This window comes from Phoca vitulina, unplaced genomic scaffold (genome assembly GCF_004348235.1).
Source record: "Phoca vitulina isolate PV1807 unplaced genomic scaffold, GSC_HSeal_1.0 scaffold12, whole genome shotgun sequence".
In the NCBI taxonomy this organism is placed as follows: Eukaryota; Metazoa; Chordata; class Mammalia; order Carnivora; family Phocidae; genus Phoca; species Phoca vitulina.
Genome location: NW_022589715.1, coordinates 34,491,656 through 34,511,198, shown reverse-complemented (window position 1 = coordinate 34,511,198; position 19,543 = coordinate 34,491,656). Strand labels below are relative to the sequence as shown.

Sequence of the window (19,543 nt, the reverse complement as noted above, 5' to 3'; positions counted from 1 at the left end):
TAAGCATTAATAATTAAAGAACAAGCAAACACCACCTAAAGCTCCAACATTTATTGTGTCAATGTTAAGCACACTTTTTAAAAGACAACATAGAATGTATAGAAACAAGGGGTTGGGGGACTCATGCTCATTTCCACAATACGGGTAATTAGGTTGGCTGGTTTTAAAAGGGCCAGGACGCTGCTCAGGACAGCGATGGTCCAGGGGCCCTCTGTAATGGGACTGATTCACTGTTCCAATGTGGGTCTGTTTTTTTGTTTTTACTTTTTATTAAAAAATATAAATAAAATGGCACTGCAGGCCCGGGCAGGAAGGACTCTGCAGGACTCTGTCTTCGCACAACGGCTTCTTGGAGGCTACTGTCAGAAAACATCACAAACTAGCAGGATGACAGACCACGCAGATGTCGGCTGGGCGGCTCTCGTCCACCCCGCCCCTGGGGGCTTCAAATTTTCTCAGAACTTAAGGGCTCTCGAGCTTCCATCCGAAAACTGCCACACATCTTGAGCTCTCTGGGTACTACGCCGAATGGGGGTGTGTGAAGAACCTAGAAAGAGGTTGGAGACAGAGGAGGGGAAAAAAAAAGTACAGGTGTGACTTGGCCCAGTGATTTTCTGTTCTCTAACTAGCTTTTTAAAACTATAACTTAAATTCACCACAGGTTGAGCCACTGGCATCTTAAACATGATTTCAAACTCAGTCCCCTCCCCCCACATCTCTGACCTCTGAGTGCCTTTCCCATGCCTCCCTCCCTGCCTTCCCCCGCCAGGGACCCAGACCCGCTACCCGCTCATATGATAGTCCTAATAAACTGGGGACACACCTGGAAGGAAACACTTTCCCTTACGACTGAGAAAACTGAGTAGGAAACAGTCCTTTGGTTGAGGAGAACAGGGGAGGGAGGGGGGCAGGGGGACATTTCCTTAAAATAATAATAAAATTATAAAGAAACAGAAACTCAAAATTGATGTAAAAGCAGCACAACGAAAACATGAAATGTCATCAAGTTCAACGTCAAAGCAGCCAACGATTTACAAGAGGCGAACAAATCTCTGAAGAGGAAACCAGAACCCAAAATAGTTGCTCCCAAATTGCACCAAAAACTGCCTGTAGTTTCTTTCAAACATGCAGTTTTCTTTTCCTTTTTTTCTTTTTGGTAAGGGGGAAAGGCAATGGTGAAGGGAAGAAGGGAGTGGTTATTTTCCTCCGGGGTTCCTCCCTTGCTGTGTACATTGACTTGAAGCAGCAGAACTGGGAGTCCGGATGTGCCGAGGAAGAGGGCTACCACTGTGGCATTCCAGGGCTCGTTGCCATGGCGACCCGAAGCAGGGGCCTGGGGCCTCCTCTTCCCCGACTTGGCGCCGCAGGAGGCCCAGGGTCTGGAGCTCAGCTGCTCTCCCGAATTCCCCCTGCGCAGTGGAGACCCGGACTGAGGGGCCTCCTGTGTCCAGGTGGGTTCTGGGGAACCCCGTTCCCAGTCCAGCCCTGTCACTGTCGTTGAGGTCCCTCTAGCTGATACCCCCATCAAACCCCTTTGTCCGACCTGCTACCAGTACTGAAAACCCTAACAGACAAAATACAGCCTGGGCATGTACCCCGCTCACCGTTATTGAAAAGCACAGCACAACCCCCTATGGGTTTGGGGGTGGGGGAGTGGATCCTGCGTTAGAGGATTGACTTTGGGGAAATCGTTTAATTTGCCTTTTCTGCTGAATCACAAGGACCTGATATCCGCTCCCTTTAAGTAGTCTTTGCCACTTTACAGAAAGAAAAAACAGTATTTGGTTCAACCATTGGAGTTGTGTTCAGGCAAGTTTCAGTTCTTAAGTACAATGACACACGTGAACTGAATTGGTCTCCTTTCCCGTTTGAAAGGGAGGAATTAATTGCATCCCATGACCATAGATGACACTGGGAAACAGAGAGAGAGAGAGAAACAGACCCATCCCCCTAAAGGCTGATTCACTGGCCATGTGTTTTACTAAATGAAACAGAGGGCTAATGGGATAACAAGATGACAGCAAGCAAAAGTGCACACCCAACAACCCATGTCTACCATTCGCAGCTTTAGAAGCCCTGAAATAAATGTACGTAATCCCAATTCTGGCTATGTGTCCTGATGTCCATTTCTCTAAACATGGGTTCATTTATTCTTAATTGGGAAAGCTGCAGGGCCTTAGGAGACACTTAGGAAAATTTGCTAAGTGCCTCATGCCTTTTTAAAAAGTTAACAGTCTTTCAAAGAACATTTTTCCAAGCAGGTTTAAAGAACACTGCCAATCCCATCCTCACACTGGCAAAATTCCCACATTTCTTTTTCTTTTTCTTTTTTTTTTTTTTTAATGGGAAGTTGTCTGAAAAAAGAAAAGAGAATGGGATGGGTACATTCTTGAACACACCAGGCCCGGGAACGATGGAGTAACAGAATCATAATGAAGAACACACGACTACAACACAGTCATAAGAAATCATGTTTGTGTGTGCGTACAGAGGGCGAAAGAGCTTTAAAAAAAAAAAAAGAAAACACCGTATTTCCTCCCTCATGCTCTGAGAGTAAAGTGTTCAAAGCAGGACAGGATGGGGCCTGAGGCTCCTCAACACCTTTTCAGGAAAGCCTGAAATATCCCAGTACCTTTTAACAAACTTTTAGTGTCTGCGAATAAACCACCTCATTTCCTTATTGCTCCAAATGAAATGATATCTGACCCCCACTGCCACTTCCTTTCAAATTCTCACTTCAAGCATTATGAACATATACAGTACGTACTCATTACATACACAAAAATGGTATTTAAATAAACAGTTCTATCAGAGAAGGCCCTGGGAAAAATTCAACTACTTCACACTTCCTGCCATGGCTGGTACAAATGAAGAAGCAAGTGTTCACCCCACTTCTTAGCCACCTTTAAAATGTATTGGCTTCAGTCCTTTTGTAGGTCCTAAACAAAGAGAAGATGGGAAACGGTCTCAGGATAGAGGTAGTCCATGCACAGGGAGGGTTTCTAAGTTAAAATCTGTGAGAAGTAGTATTTGCTGTCCTCCTGTTTATTAAGTTGTTCTCCAAATGAAGATAGAAGGGAACATTTAAGCGTTAAGAGTTCACGTATGTAGAGGACATTGCATCAACACATCAGGGGTATCACATAAACTGGAGAATTCTGAAAAACGTTAATATCCTTAGTATTTCCTCATTTAAAAAAAATATCATGAATTTATCCTCAGTTGGAAATGTTTTTTGTTATTTTGCATTAAGATTTTTAATTTTGGGTTTCCGGATACAGATGCCATTTTTAAGTTATATTCCTGTTGCCTAGGTTTTCAGGCTCCTATTGTTCACTCAGCTTCAGAAATAAGATTTTATAAGAGGGCTTCAATAAGTCAGAAGACTAAGTACCCTGAAGAACGTGTCTCCCAATAAATTTATTTAACTTCGGGACCATGTAAATCAAACATAATCCGTGATTTATCACCAGATGCTTGCACCCCTCCCCATTCCCCATTTAAGAAATTTGAACATACAAGTAAGTATACAGTATCCACCATTAATTCTGTCTGTCAGGATGCAAAACCTAATTATGCTAAGAGCATCATATACTGAAAAATTAAAATGAACACTGTATACAAAACCTGCACAGCTGCACTCATAGCTCCTAATAAAAGAGTAATAGGGGACACACAGCGGTTTTATGGACATTTAATATGGTGGAGCGGAAGTCACCACATCTAAAACCGGCATGGCCCTGGGGAATATTTCTATCTTGCATAGTATTCTGGATTCAGTTGTGAAGTAACCTAATTCAAAACACAAATATCGCCTCTCAGTTCACTGCCAATTACCAAGTCCTGAAAGATACGTCCATCTCATCCCAGCTCCTTACACCCAGCCCCAAATCCTCTCGTATGGGATTCCGCTCTGCCTTCACTCCCTGCTTCCCACCCAAACTGGCTTTAAAAAAATATACCTACTTTCTGTGTATTTTAGAAGGATAAAACTATTCTTGCCTCAGATAAAAGGCATTACATGAAAAGGCCACCTCACAGGCACCAGGGCATAAGACCTAAGCAACAAAAATGCTACCACAAGACAACAGAACAGCTTTTGTTTTGGTTTTTACAAAAAGAACAACGTTGTATCCATTCATCTACACTGGGAACAGGGAGACAGTATCACAGAAGTATGTGTTTTAATAAAGCAAATAGATGCTGCAGCATGCAGTATTTGTAAAACTGACAACACAGATTTCTAAGGAGGGGTTTTTATAAGGGACCTAACCTGCTTTCCAAAGACTATGTTTCATTTCATAAATCTGTTGGTTGGGCAAAAGATCACTGAAGGGTATTTCGCCCCCTCGTTTGCTATCAGCCAGGAACACACTAGAAAAGCACCTAAAAGATCTGTCCCATCTCTGGTCCCTAGGACCTCAGAAGCACAAGGCAAACCACCATCCATCTCAGGAAATCAGTGGCTGATTCCAGAGATTTGCCACATCTGGCTAAACTACTGGTTACTTCTCTCTCTCTCTCTCTTTCTCTCTCTCTCTCTCTCTCTCTCTCTCTCTCGTTAACCTGATGCTTTTGTTTCTGGATTTTTATGGGGAGGGTGAGGTTATTTTGGGTATGAAGAAAGACTCATATGGAAACGAAAGAGCTGATTTTTTACATTATGTTCTAAGATAGAGCAGGGAAGGGAGAATAGAAAAGAACTTTCAGACAACAAGAACAGCAAAAAATCCAAAGGAAATAAAAGTTTAAGATGCTATTACCAGTAAATTTTTCATTTATATCTGAATAGATTATCGTTAAGAGATGAAGGGAAAGTTTTTAACATCAGACTGAAAACACTTTCCATTTCTTGAAAATTATTCTAGAACTATAAAATCTAAAAACTATTTCCATGTTTTGAGATATGTCTATATTAATATAGTAGGGTATATATACACTTTAGGGTATAATACACGCATCAAAATGCCCATAGAAATAATCCTGAAAAAGACTGACTGGCCTTCTCTTAAAACCTGTTATTTTCTTGAAAGTAATTTACAGAGTGTGTCAAATGAGGACACAAGAAGCTTACATTGTGTACTTTAATTTTTTTTATTTTTTTCAATAAAGGGACAAAATGGGTGTATGAACAGGTTAATGCAGACAACTGCCAAAAAAACACAGACAGTGGTTTTTCCAATAGAACTTAACAAAGACCAGAAACAAATACAATAAAAAGCCAGGTTGTAATGACCTTTGGTCATCCAAATAAAAAAAAATAAAAACAAAGAAAAATAAAAGATCAAATTAAGTGCCTCTGTTTTGAACAGGGCACGTAAGCAATAATAAATAGTGACTCCCATAGTAAAAGATAAAATTTCAAGTTACGACAAACAGCTTTCATTACAGGAATAGAAAAGGCCAATAACAAAATATTCTGCATTGCCATTTACAAAAAAGTATTGACTAAAGCGGGCTTTCTCTTTAATATGCTTTGCATATGAAATTCTTTCCAATCTAAATATAAAGCACCATTTAGTTTTTGGCAATGAAAAAAACTGCAAAACATTGTTTTTGTTTTTTTTCCTTTTTTTTTTCTTTCTTTCTTTTACTGCATATGAAGGTAAGATGCTGGAATGTAGGGTGATAGAAGGAAAGGGACAAAAAGCACACTACATAACAAACCGACGTTATTAGCTTGCAGTACTGCATACAGTATGGCAGCAGGAAAAAGGAACAAAAAAGGATATGTACAACCCCTATGACAGCCATCCGTGTGACATTCTAGCAGGCTCCCCCAAACCGCCATTATATGGCTTCTCATCTGTACAATGTCACACTTGTTTGTTTGTCTCTTTTTGTTTTTTGAAGCATACAAATAATTTGCACTATATTATCCTGCCAAATTAAAAAAATATACTGTGGCAGCCTGTCTTTTTTTTTTTTTTCCACTACCAAAAAAGGTACATTGATACCTTTTAAGAGAACAAGCAACAGTTAAAAATACAAGCTTCAATATAAATACTATAGTGCCTAACACTAGATGAACATTTAATTCAAATACCATTCTAGAAATACAGAAAAAAGACCATAAATGTGTTTTAGCATAGGAATCAACATGAGTGTGCATTTTCCTATATTTAAGTACTATATAATCTTAAACCTTTCCCCAATGTATGTTTTTTTTTACAACCTGAAGAGCGGTGTGTATCCAAGGCATAGAATTTCCACTACCATTTTTAAATGGATAACAAGTCTTGTAACACCACCAAGACAATGGAACCCTAAAATGCAGTTCCCCCCTAAACATAATGAAGTGTTTTTTAAAAAAATTCTTTTCTTAACATTTATATTTAAAAAAGTTTTGTACAAAAAAATCCTTGCACTGTAGAAGCGAAAGCAATCATTCATTTCTATGTTAAGTGTATTCTGTTTTCCATTCACAGCGCTTGCAATGTTGAGTCCGAGTAAGTAAGCTCATTAGTCAAGTAAATGGCTGGCAAAGTTTTTTTTTTAGTTTTTTTTTAAAAAATGCTCATCAATGAGATTGTGTTCAATTTTTTTTTTTTCAGCATTCTTGCAACTTTTCCCTTAAGTATAGACCTGTAAACTGGGAAAATTGTACAGTGCACTTAATTGTCCTATCTGAGCAGGTTTATTTTATACTCAACCTCTGTATCTCTGATTAGAGAAAAGATACAGATATTACAGGCAGAGTCAAGTGCTATTTGAACACCAACTGGGGCAGATGCTAGCTTAATAAAAAAGAAAAAATTAAAAAAATAAAATAAAAACAATGAATCCTCTTCCATGTTAACACAAATAGCACACAGTGTATGGAAAAGAAATGAAGTACAACTTTTAGGGAGCACAGACATATATACTGCTACTCTTAAAATTCTTTCTCTTCTTTTTTAAGAATGTCACATTTAAACACAAGTCTTAAGAATTCATAGTTAATCATCATTGTATCAATATTAGCTTATACACCTGTTCTAGTTTAAAATGGCAAATAGTACCACGTTGTGCTAAAAGATCACATATTGTTTTTTTCCTGTTACCCTCTGTCAAACCTTATTGTCAGTCTCTTCTTTTTAATATGGTCTACGAGGTCTTAAAGTTTATCATTTGATTGTCCCTTTGACAACCAAGTAGATCTGGATCTATTTCTTTTGGTGCCAGAATTTTTTTAGACAGACATTATTTAAAACAAGTTATCTTCATAAAATGAATTCCTTACTAATGCATTTAATTGTATTCCAGGGCTTTTGCACGTTTCACATTCAATTTAATCATCATTTAAAAAAAAATAAAACTTTGGGCAAAACAGCCCATTTCTTTTAAGCTCTCACCAGGAGCAAAATAGCGTTTATACTGGTATAATCAGTTTTGCTTATAAGATTAAACTAAAGGGAAAATGATGATTAACTAGGACATAATGGGTCATATTTTTTAGGTAGCCATTGTTGTGAGAAATACAATATATAATTATATGCTAGGTCCTAAGGTTTCTTACCTCACCCAATGCTGAATTAAGCTACAAGTTTATAACAAGTAGAAAGAACCATCAACGTGGTTTTAATAGATCCAAGGCACTCATATTTTAAAACCAAATGATAGAATAAGCTTGTTTTGTTTTTCTGTTAATTTGTCAATTCAAGGCCTTTTTTTTCCTCTCCAATTGATACAATTAACCCTTTAGAGACAGACATTTAGCTCATAGAGATTTTGTTTCAGTGCTGTCTATTCTGTCTATAGAGGGTTAACCCAAAGACTGTTTTTCCTCCTCACGTTATAAAATAAAACTGTACATGATATGTATTACAGAACGTATGCAGCATGGTCTTTTTCTCTCTCTCTCTCTTTTTCTCTCAGAACGGAACTGGAAACAGCAACATGTTTGCTCAGCAACGAATCGGGGACAATTTAAAATAGCCATAACATACCATACATGCTGTCTAAGTTTAAAAAAAAAAAAAACATACACAACATGTAAATTATTGCACAAGAGAAAGGCTCAAAGTTTGCGTAAAATGCAATAGTATTGCCCCATACAGATCATGCATTCAAACGGTGAGAACATAAAGGAAAAAAAGAAAAAGAAAAAAGAAAAAGAAAAAAAAACAGGTGTGCTGGTGACAAGCACTCTCATATTCTTAGCTTCCGTTACTTCTGTTTGTTTGTTTGTTTAATCACATGGGACTAGAAAAAAATCCTACGGGGGAGTGGGGCTGGAGGGCGATGGGGGAGGGGGGGTGGTGAAAAAAGGAAGTGTCAGGTGGGAGTGAGGGAGGGGTATTAATATACCTCTATTCAGTTTTTATATCATTATTCAACACTCGATCACTGTGCCATTTTTTCATGTGTTTCTCCAGGGTACTGTACACGCTAAAAGGCATCTTACAAATTTCACATTTGTAAACGTCCTTCCCCACCTGGCCATGCGTTTTCATGTGCCTGGTGAGCTTGCTACTCTGGGCACAGGCATAGTTGCACAGCTCGCATTTATAAGGCCTTTCGCCCGTGTGGCTTCTCCTGTGGACAGTGAGATTGCTACAGTTCTTGAAGACTTTCCCACAGTACTCACAAGTGTCGCTGCGTCTGCCCTCTTTTGAGCTGGGCCTGCCCGGGCCCGGACCACTAATATGGGGCGTGCTCCCTCCACTTCCCGTGCCGCTGCGCCCCGAGATCCCTCCGTCCAGCTCCCCGGGCGGCGTGGAGAAGCGCAAGCTCCCGTTCTCCGAGGAGTGCTCCGACGAGGAGGCGAAAGGCGATTGTCTGGAGTCTCCGAAGCTAAGGAAGGGATCTTTGAGCTGCCTGGAGGCCGCGTAGCCAGCGAGCCACTGCGAGTACACGTTCTCCGTGTTGGGCATCGCGGCCGGGGGCAAGTCGAACTCCTTCTCGAGCTTGATGCGCTTGGAGAAGGGGCTCAGCGAGCTGGGGCTGCCCAGCAGCAGCTTTTTGGACAGGCCCCCCGAGGCCGACTCACCCGGGGAGCAGCCGCGGCCGTTAACAGTGCCATCGTCTATGCGGTCCGACTCGCCGGCCACCGAGTCTTCGTCGCAAGTGTCCCTGTGGCCCTCGGCCTCGGCCAGGTGGCCGCGCTTATGTTTCTCGCCCAGGACCTGGTGGAAGGCCTCGCTGAAGTGCTGCATGGAGCTGAGCACCATGCCCTGCATGACATCAGGCAGGGCGCGGCCCTCGTCGCCCACGCCCACCACCGCGCCCCGCGAGCTGTTCTCGTGGTGGCGCGCCGCCTCCAGGCTCAGCCCGAAGCCGTAGTCCACCCTCTCGCTCTCCGTCAGCTCCTCCTCCTCCTCTTCCTCCTCTTCTTCCTCTTCCTCGTCGTCCTCCTCTTCCTCCTCGTCCCCATTCTCCGGGATCAGGTTGGGGTCGTTCTCGCTCTTGAACTTGGCCACCACAGACTTGAGCGCGCTGCTGGCGCTGCCCACCAGGTCGCTGGTGCCGGGTTCCGGGGAGCTGGCGGTGGAGAGGCCGTCGTCGGACTTGACCGTCATAGGGGACGACTTGTGCATGTGCGTCTTCATGTGGCGCTTCAGCTTGCTGGCCTGCGTGCACGCGTGGTCGCACAGGTTGCACTTGTAGGGCTTCTCGCCCGTGTGGCTGCGCCGGTGCACCACGAGGTTGCTCTGAAATTTGAACGTCTTGCCGCAGAATTCGCATGACTTGGACTTGACCGGGGGCTGGGAGGGAGGAGGGGCAGATTGCAGAGGAGGGAGGGGGGGCGTCGCCAGGAAGGGCGGCTTGCTACCTGGCTGGAATGGTTGCAGTAACCTTTGCATAGGGCTGGGCCGGCCTGGGGACAGCGGTGGGCTAGACGTGTTCCCTGCCAGCTCTCTAAGTCTCCTAGAGAAATCCATGGCGGGAGGCTCCATAGCCATTGGATTCAACCGCAGCACCCTGTCAAAGGCACTCGGGTGATGGGTGGCCAGGGCCATCTCTTCCGCCCCCAGGCGCTCTATGCGGTGGGGGTCCAAGTGATGTCTCGGTGGTGGACTAAACAGGGGGGGAGTGGGTGGAAAGCGCCCTTCTGCCAGGCCGGAAGCCTCTCTCGATACTGATCCTGGTATTCTTAGCAGGTTAAAGGGGTTATTGTCTGCAATATGAATCCCATGGAGAGGTGGCTGGGAAGGACATTCTGCACCTAGTCCTGAAGGGATACCAACCCGCGGGGTCAGGGGACTTCCGTGTTCGCTTTCTAAGTAGATTCTTAATCCATGAGTGTTCTGTGCGTGTTGCAAGAGAAACCATGCACTGGTGAATGGCTGTTTGCAAGTTGTACATGTGTAGCTGCTGGGCTCATCTTTACCTGCAAAATAATACAACACCAACATCAATGTTTAATCACAGAGGAGGGCGTTAGCAACTGCTTCTTTATGTTTCACCTCCTGCCTTCCCTGCCCCCCAGCCCTCAACCCCACAGGCCTAAGCCCTAACTGACCTATTATTGCCCGTGCCTACATTGGTGCCCGGCACATATTGGTGCCCAATAAATAGTTGTCCAATCAGTCTTTCTGCCATTTCATTCAGTTCTAAGAATTTTAAATCCAATCTCCAAAGCAGAAAAATCTGGACCAATACAAGCTTAGGAATGAGGATCCCTACATTCTAGGGAAACTCAGCAAACATCTGAGCTTCCCAATCTTTCGCCAGCTGTGGTTTGGTAAGCGACTTCATCTCTGTGCCTCCGTTTCCTCATTTGTTAAGTGAGGGACTTGGACAAGGTGACCTAAGGGAAACTTCTCTGCTTCCTAAATCCCATCGTTCTATTCTCCCCTGGGTGGCAGGTGAACTTTCTAAAGAGGCAATCATTTCATAGAGATATCAAAAAAGAGAAGGTCAACTCATTACAATTCTCTATGGCCCTAGAGATGCTTTTAATCTTAGCCTGAAACACACTAATTGTTGATATTGTTAAAAATGAGAAGATACTCATAAAATAATTCCAGGAAGAGAAACTAGCAACCTTCTCACATCCCAGCCGGCGTGAGGATCAGTGAGTCCCAATCCTGGTCCCACAACACCCTACAGGGACTCCCATTTTTATCTCAAGGGATGGTGCAAAAAATCTCCAAAGAGAAATTTAATTCGGATTTAACCAACAGGCCGTATCGAATCTTTAGGAGTTGTCCCCCAGTCAAACAAATGCAAGTCTGGAGAAGTTAGGAGGAGGGGCTGGTGCCAACTTAAGCAGACACAGCATCCTAGTTTAAGAACAGTTAAAGCAGCCAGCACCATGACGGGCAGCAGGCTGAGAAATGCTACACTATCCTCCTCCTCATTATTTTGAGAGGCTAACAACGTGAACCAAATTATACAACATCCTGCGCCCTCGGCTGAGCCTCAGCTCCAGTTGAGAAAGAAACAGAAAGATACAGTTCAGCTAGTCAACTCTTTGGCCAGTAGCCAAGCCGTCTGGAGAGGGGCCCTGCTTAAGTCACATTATTTCTCTCTCGCTGAAAAGAACCCGAGAGTGGTAAATGCCACTTTGGCAAAGAGGGGCCAACTTGACTTCACAATCATTCATTTTTGGAGATAGCTAAATTTGAAAATATATATACACCAAGGGAGTAACTAACAGTTTACCAGTCAACTACAGCATTAAAAAGGGCACAAATGTTGGTGGCCAAAGGACAAGGATGAGAAAAATAGTTAACTTCCCAGGGATTCCAAAAAAGACAGTGTGTAAAACACAAATGAGAAATAAACTTTAGCCTGTCTTTTAAAAGGGGGACTAGACGAGTCGCGTAAGGCCCCCAGCTAGTATATGTCAGTAACTTTTTTTTAAAAGCAAAAAATCCACCATGGAGCTAAAGAGTGGGAATGAGGAATTAATCAATTATGATTCCTCCATTTAGCAAGTCAGAAAGAAAAGCTGGCAGGGTCTTCTCAGGAGCCCCAAACACTTGCATTCCAAAACAAGCCCGCTTGCTCAAGCACTTGTCTGAATAATGGACTCCCTGCCCTGACCTTGTAATTTACTTTACAATGCATTTATAATCTCCCTCAATGTATCCCACTCCTGGGTAAATCTCTTTAACAAGATTAGATGATAAGATACCAAAATTAGGTTTCCAACATTTGCCTAATGTGGAGGGAGAAAAAAAAAAAAAGGCAGAAAGATTTTGAAAGAAAATGCTGACATTAGTATCACATTATCTGCCTATTTTTGTTTTCCTCCTCTCTTCAAAGGGAAATAAAAAGCATCATTGAGAGTATTTTCATAAATTTTTTGTTGTTGTTGAACAATGACTTGGGTCCTAAATAGGCAGGAAAAAAACTATCTGGTTCCAACTAACGTGACCCTCCGTGGCTTTCTCCTTTGCCTCCCTAGGACTCTGTGTTATTATCATACATTTAGCCTGACAATCTGAATTGGATAAGTAAAAAGGAGATCTGTCAGCTGAAACAAGTCCTTAACACTTTCATCACTCCAAATGCCTTAAAATCGTATCTTAGCTTATAATATTCTATTGAATCCCAGGACTGGACCCATAATTAGCAATGCCGGTTTCGCAGGTACCGTGAACGGGATGGCCACTGGTGAGTGCCGAAAGTTGTACAGCACCGCATCAGGGAGCGCACCTGCATCCTCTCCAAAAGGCTTAAATGAGAAAAGTCTGTCTTCTTTTGCTGCTCTGAACCTTCCTAAAATTCTGTTTTCAGAGGCAGTGATGTGATCACTCTACAGTATATGTTCACACTATGCTGTTACCCTCTCCTCTCCATACATCGGGTCAGAGAAGATGCCATTTCATCTTATGATGAGCACACAACATACAGTTTTCACTATCACATTTTAGTATCCTATCAACTAGATATTCTAGATCATGAGGGCAGCTAGTGTAATCATAACGTCAATGAGAAGGGCTGTTACGATTGAGACTAAAGATTACATCGAAAGAGCGGCTTTGAAACTGGTAATTATTACTAGTCCACTAATAGCAAATGATGCATTACAGTTTCACCACATAATCTGTGTTTTACTCAGCTCACGCCAGTGCACCATATTATATTACGGTGCTCACAGATTCCCAATTCCTAAACTGCAGTCATCAATAAATGTGTTACTTGCCGTAATTTGTGAAATTACTTTGTTCATAACATCTTTGATGGTTTAGAAAGGCCAGAATTGATTTCCTGCGTGGCAAAATTAGGGCTACATTGATTTATTGACATGTAAAATATAATAATATTCTTCATTTACTCTGACGAAAATCAACTTCTCAATTTGAGAGCCTCATTGGGCATTCATGGGGATTGTTTTGACTTAGAGCAATAAACTGAGACCTGGCCCCAAGCGTAGGAACTCCAGGCATCAAACGGTTAAAATCGGCTATTGCTCACCTACCGGCTTTTATTTTATTTCTTTTTACTGTATGGGGAGGAATAACCCCATTTTTAGGTTATCAGCAATGCTAAAAAGTAATGTGATCTAAGCCTCAGGATTTGGAAGAACAAGGTCTGACACCAGACCCCTGGCTCTACTATTTACCAGCTTAGGGCTCTGAGCCAGTCATGTCATTTCTTTGAACCTTAGGTTTCCTATCTGTAAAGTGAGCATAAAAACAGTACCTGAAAGAATTGTGAGGCTCAGATGACAGACGTATACAAAACCCATATGTAAACTACCAGGTCCGACGTGAATGTGAGTTTTCATTACTCCCAGGCTTGGTGAGTTAACCTAGCGTGATGACTGACCACGTTGTACACCCGGAAGGGCTTCCTGTAGAAGTCTGGAATCCAGAATCCAGGCCTCAGCCCAGGCCAAGGGGAGGCCCTGGCTAGAAGGCAGCAAGAGGGGGCCACATTAGGGCCCACGACTGTGGTCCACCAGCAGGGAAGCCACAAGGTTAAGTGCTAAACGCTCTGCCAGCCAAGGGCAGCCGGTTAAGGCAGCTGAGTGACCTGGAGGTCAGCTTTGCTCGAGAGCTTTCTGGAACTCCACAACCCATTTCCACATACCTTGTCTGGTCACTCCTAAACTGGTCCTGCCAGCATGGGCACCAGCAAACTGGGCACCCTCCCTTTACGGGAAGAGGGGGAGAAGACATGGGCTCTGAATCAGGCTCCTAGTTTCCCACCCCTCCAATCCAACTCCCTGCCCTCAGGAGGGTCAGCGGAAGAGGGAGGCCAGCAGCCCTTGGCCACTCAGCTCCACCCTCCTCTCTACTGCCCCACTCCCTTCTTTTCCCTTCCCTCCACGGGTGGCTCTGTTCCCACGGCCCCATGCGGGGCCCCAGGCACCCCCAGCCAAATGAGGAGCGCTCTCCCCACCCAGCCAGCATGTAGGGACTCGAAACCAAGAGTCCAACCCCCTAAACTCTCTACAATCTGTGACCTAAGCCAGGCTTAGGCCCAGGTTGGTGTTGGGGAGGGGATGGCAGAAGAGGGACTTTTTAACCCCTGCACCGCCCAGCCCTCAGGACTTGAGGACTTGTGAAATTCACACAATAACTCTTTGTTACCTAGGATTACCTAGGAGTTAACAAAACAAACAACTGGCTTCAAATCTGGTCTCAGGGCGCATGCCCTGCCCTGCAGACACCATTCACAAGATGGTGAGGTCTACTTGACCTCTCCCACCTAAAAACCAGTCCCCTCTCTAGCTGAACACCTGCATCTTGTTCTTTTCTTTCCGTGACACTTTCCCTTTCTTTTCTTCTTTCCACAACAGGTTAGTTTTCACATACTTTCAAAATAAAAATACATTCCTTAAATAAAAATTCGATGTCACATTTCTTTTTTTCTGGAAGCTGCTTTTTCGTGTTTGGGGTAGAATCAACCCCCACCCCCATCCGACTGTGTAGCCATGCAGGACTCATATTATTTGTTACTACATAGAAAAGCAAACTGTATTACCTTCTAAAACAACATCTTTCAAACACATTTTTACGAACATACAAATCTACATTTCATAAACATATCCCCACCATAAAAGTTGGTCTGAACAAGTACTTGGATGGTGTTAATGGTAGTGGTGGGGTGGCGGTGGAATCTTTGAATTTAAGCAACAATGCTGTGCATTTTTCTCTAAAACTAGGAGAAAAATAAGTAGAAATTGTATATGTATGCACATACATAATGCACCATGTCTATATACAAATATACCATGTTTCAATACACACAGAAATGCATATATAACATGCATGAGAACAACTCTAGAGTAACTCTAAACTGACTTCTTTTGGTTCTGGCCTCTGCTAACGCGTACACCATGGAATAAACTCCAAGTCCTAAATGAGGCCATGCAAGTGAATGTCCAGCAATAAAATGGGCCCTGAACACACAGATGGTATATGGTCACCAGCCGTGGAGCCAGATAAGACCTGGGGCGAAGACCCCCCCTCCCCCCAGGGATGAGCGGCTGTGAGCTCCATGTCTTCAGTGAGGAAAGAAACAAAAAAGGGGAGGGAAAAGAGGAGGGGGTCGAGTGGAGTGGGGGAGAGGGTGCCAAGTGAGTAATGGAATAATGCAGATGAGGATGCCAATCTATTTTGTAAGTAACTCCGTTCAGTACTTAAAAAGTAAGGGTAATTTCCAGAAACTCTCATCTTTATACACATGGACATTTGTAGAAAAAATAATGCTCAACTTACAAATACCCTGCGGGGCATATTCTGCACTCATCCCAGGCGTGGGGATTAGAGCTCCGTGTGCAGAACGAGGGGAGGACAGGCCCCTCCAGTGCAGAAGTTTATCTGTGAAAGAAACCCAAAATCAAGCACTAAAGCTATAAACAATGTGCATCGTAAACCACAGGATATCACATTTCAATTCCATTAAAATAGATTAACATCATTACAACAGCCTTGCAGATAGTTAACAGGCCCAAGGCCTGTATCGAAAAAACAGCGATGAAGTTATTTCCACACAATTTTGTTTTGTTTTTGATTTTGGTCTTTTTAGACAAAAGAGAAGGGGTTTGTTTTAGTTGGGGGGGGGGGGTCTTTGGTTCATTTGCTTCTTTGTTATTGTTTATTGTCTTATAATAAGAGATGTGTACACAGCAAGGGGAAAATTGGTAATATTAGGGGGTAGACTGGCAAAATGGAGGGGATTTATCTGCAAGGCTGGTTTACACGCATACATTTACTTAACAAGATAAGCCCAAGCAAAAAACAATATGCAAGTAGGAAATGAGTGGATCTGTGAATCATTTCTTCTAGAATAGAGAGGCCCACTCTGCCCTCCCTGTCCCACTGCTCCCTCTTCCCAAGCTGTACTTATGACAACACCTTCGGAGACAGGGAAATCGTGGGCTGGGCCACACTCTAGAATCGGATCAATGGAATTCCCCATATAGACATGGCTTCTTACAACACAAAGCAGTGGAGAATAAAGATTAGACTTCTGGGGTTCAAATAACTTTGGCCAAGTCCACATCTTGAGGATGAGGAATCCTACTATTACCTGACAAGGAGAGAACCAGCACCCAGAAAAAGTGGCCCACCTTCTCCATTCTCCCGCACTTGGTCTCTCTCTGGTGAGGAGAAATGACTTCTCACACCAGTAAACATAAATCTAGCAGTAAATCAAGCATTTCTAGCACTGAGACTTTTGTGAGAAAGGAAATATTTGGTTTGTGCGACCTGGGGATTATATGGTTTATGTGGTAAGTTCCTAGTTTTTCCAAGTCCACCTTGAGCCAACCAAGCATGGAGAGGTCAACCTTGAGACAGAGTGTAGGATCGATGGAGCAGGAGATACTCGGTGTGTTCTAGAGGCTGGGAGGTTGTGATGATTGGGGGAGGAGGGAGAGAAGAAAAACAGACTTTGATGGTGAGTAAACAGAGTATGTTTTCCATTAGCTTAATATTAAGAGCACTTAAAAGTGTTGTTGTTAGACTCTAGGATAGCAGGTCTCAAGTGTAAAATACATCCTGTTCTCCTTATAGAGATTCATGCTGCCAAGAACAGCCAGGGCAGTCAGCACAAGGCTCCCTTTCATGGGGAGCCCGGTGGGTAACAATGGCGTGGTGCTTGTGGAAGATCTCACATTCGGTTGTTACCAGGCCTGCAAAGGGGGCTGCTCTCGGAGACCATCTCGAGAGGCATATCCTCTGCTCTAACCCCAAACAAAATAAATACCACAAAATGAACCCGTGAAAAGTGCAAAGACTGGACTTAAGAAAAATAATAATACGTCTTCATTCAACTGTTTATATTATAAACAGGGTATTGAGAATAGAGGGTAAAATTAACTACGGATTTAGTCATTGTGTTTTTCAACAAGAAGTCTGAGAACCCATTTTTGTACTTGCTCTTGCCTTAGCCCTTTCCTAAGTTTGTCTTGTGACCAAGACGGAAATCTTTTTCTTAGGAGACCCACACAGCTGAGGTAGCTCTGTGACCCTAGCAGAAATGCAGCAAGAGACCTGGACCCCTGCACGGGGACGGTCTGATTTCAAACTCCCTGCCACTTCCTCTGAGAAGAGCCATGAGGTGCCTTGATACGGCCTCCAGCAAGAAATGGGAGGGCTCTTAGCCTAATCCAGGCCTGACCGCTCGCATTTACCTTCAGTGGGTGAACATGTCTACAAACTTGTCGGCCCTGAGCAAGCGGAGCTTCCGGGGGCAGCAGCCTGGTCCGCTTTTCCACAGGGCCAGGCCACGTGACAAAGCGAGGGCCAGTACCTGGGTATCTGGCACCATGACCCTGCTTTTGGCTTTTGAATTGTAAAAAACCTTCGAGATCCTCAAGTCTATGCCTTCATTTTACAGATGGGGAAACTGAGGCCTTGAGAAATCAAGTGGCTGCTCCACAGCTATGCTGATGGTTAAAGTGAAGATTGGAATTAGTCTCCTGACTTCCCATCCAGTGCTCTTTTCTGGGATATCCATCTATCTCCTCCCCTGGTTCCTGCCCAAGAAGTGCCAGTGAGGAGGGTTCTCTTTCTCCTGACCCATTGAGAGAAACAACTTCTCGTGACAACCTCTTGGGAGAGAGTCCAACCCAGAGGTGTTGAGTGGGCCTTTCGAAGGATCCAAAAATCGGACTTGGCTTCAAAATTGGAAAACAACACCTGATCTGCTTCCTGAGCCTCTTAGCTGCACCCTCTCCCCAACCCAGACTTCACTGCTTTCACCCTTTACCTCTGCTTCCCCTACAGAATTAGTCAGCTGAAGAGAGACAAACTGTTCCTGTCAGCTTAACAAGCTACTGACACTGTCTTTCCGAGAGACCCATCCTTGCATTTCTCTTCGTCCAGGAAGAGCATCGAAGCAAAGGCAATGGGGAACCCCAGCTGATTCTGCAGCCTCTCCCACGGAACGCATTCCCCTTGGTAAGTAGTCGACATTCTCACAGGAACTGGAAATGCTAAATTGTTAATAGCCTCCCTAGGGTTTAACTTTTTGCTGTGATGCTTTCAATTATTTCAACATGTTTTAGGCAAAGTCTCACAATGAATGCTTCTTAGCATCACACTCAACGAGCAGCTAGCTCTACCTGCCTGAGCCACCCCGGGCTGAGGGCCTTTTCTCTTCCCCAGGGAGTGGTGGGCTGGAAAGTGGGCAGTCTGGCTATGCTCTCTTTTGTTTCCTTGGTGGTACTCTTAGGGCAGTGGTTCTCAAAGTGCAGACTGAGGCCCAGGGAGCCTGCTGGAAATGCAAACTCTCAGGCCCACCTCAGACTTGCTGAATAAAAACCTGGGGGTAGGGGCTGTGCGGCAATCTGTGTTTAACAACTCCTCCAGGTGATGTGTAGGCACAGTTCCAGTTTAATACTGCTGTCTTAGGGCGAGGGGAGGCATGGAAGCTGGAAGCATGTTCCTCTGGCAGAGTGCCAGAATGGCTACAAGATTGTCGTCCCTTCTGTCTGGGACTCACCTCCTTCAGAACAGTCAAAACCAGAGCAAGCTTGGGACATACCTAAGAATCCCTTCATGTGGAATCCCAGGTGCCACCCTTCCTCGTTGACAGGACAGAGAATAGAGCCAAGCCTTCCATCAAACAGGGAATGCTCTTTGCACAAGACAACATCCAAACCAGTTTATGTCAGACAGATGGTGTCCTCACCACTTCCATAAAAGCTGAAATGTTTGAGACAGCAGCTGTGGCACATGACATGGATGGTGTAAGAACTGGACTCTGTTTCCTTGTCTGGACTCACAAATGGGATGTGTTGCCCTCTTCTGGATCAGTCTTTTCAAATGCCTGTACTCTTCTGGCAAAAGGTGTTTTAACCTTCTGGTTCATAAAGGTCTCGTGAGACCCAGCATTTCCACTTGGGGCCTTGGAAATGCCTTATGCATTATTAAGTTGATATGTTTCCTTGGGCTGAATAAAAAATAATGAATCTTATTTTTCAGGTCTCATTAAAAATCTGCAAAAATTTGGGAATGGTTTTGATTTAATGTTTTACATTGGTCACTTTACATTTCTATATACAATGGGTACCAACTTTTGATGCAGAGCTCTATAAGCCCTGTGGGATGTCCCTGGAATTTAAGGTCCTTAAATCAAGTTTTAGGTTTCCTCAAGAACATCTCAAAGACTCCTTTATTACTGACATGCTGTTTGTTTCTGAAATTAATCA

The 19,543-nt window shown here is 43.7% G+C and overlaps 1 protein-coding gene across 5 annotated transcripts in view; it reads right to left on the bottom strand.

Moving 5' to 3' along the window:
* Positions 1 to 437: 437 nt before the first annotated feature.
* The window catches only part of BCL11A (BAF chromatin remodeling complex subunit BCL11A), a 100,024-nt gene continuing 80,918 nt past the window's right edge, over positions 438 to 19,543 (bottom strand). For 2 of the 5 annotated variants that reach the window (XM_032410933.1, XM_032410935.1), the window contains exons 3-4: positions 15,603 to 15,704; positions 8,207 to 10,312 (exon numbers count right to left, since the gene is read on the bottom strand). In XM_032410933.1, the coding sequence (XP_032266824.1) occupies positions 8,292 to 10,312; positions 15,603 to 15,704 (2,123 nt within the window). In that variant the 3' untranslated portion in view covers positions 8,207 to 8,291. Of the gene's footprint in view, positions 548 to 8,206; positions 10,313 to 15,602; positions 15,705 to 19,543 lie in introns of those variants that run through there. The other 3 variants (XM_032410934.1, XM_032410936.1, XM_032410937.1) reach the window with 3 other exon arrangements.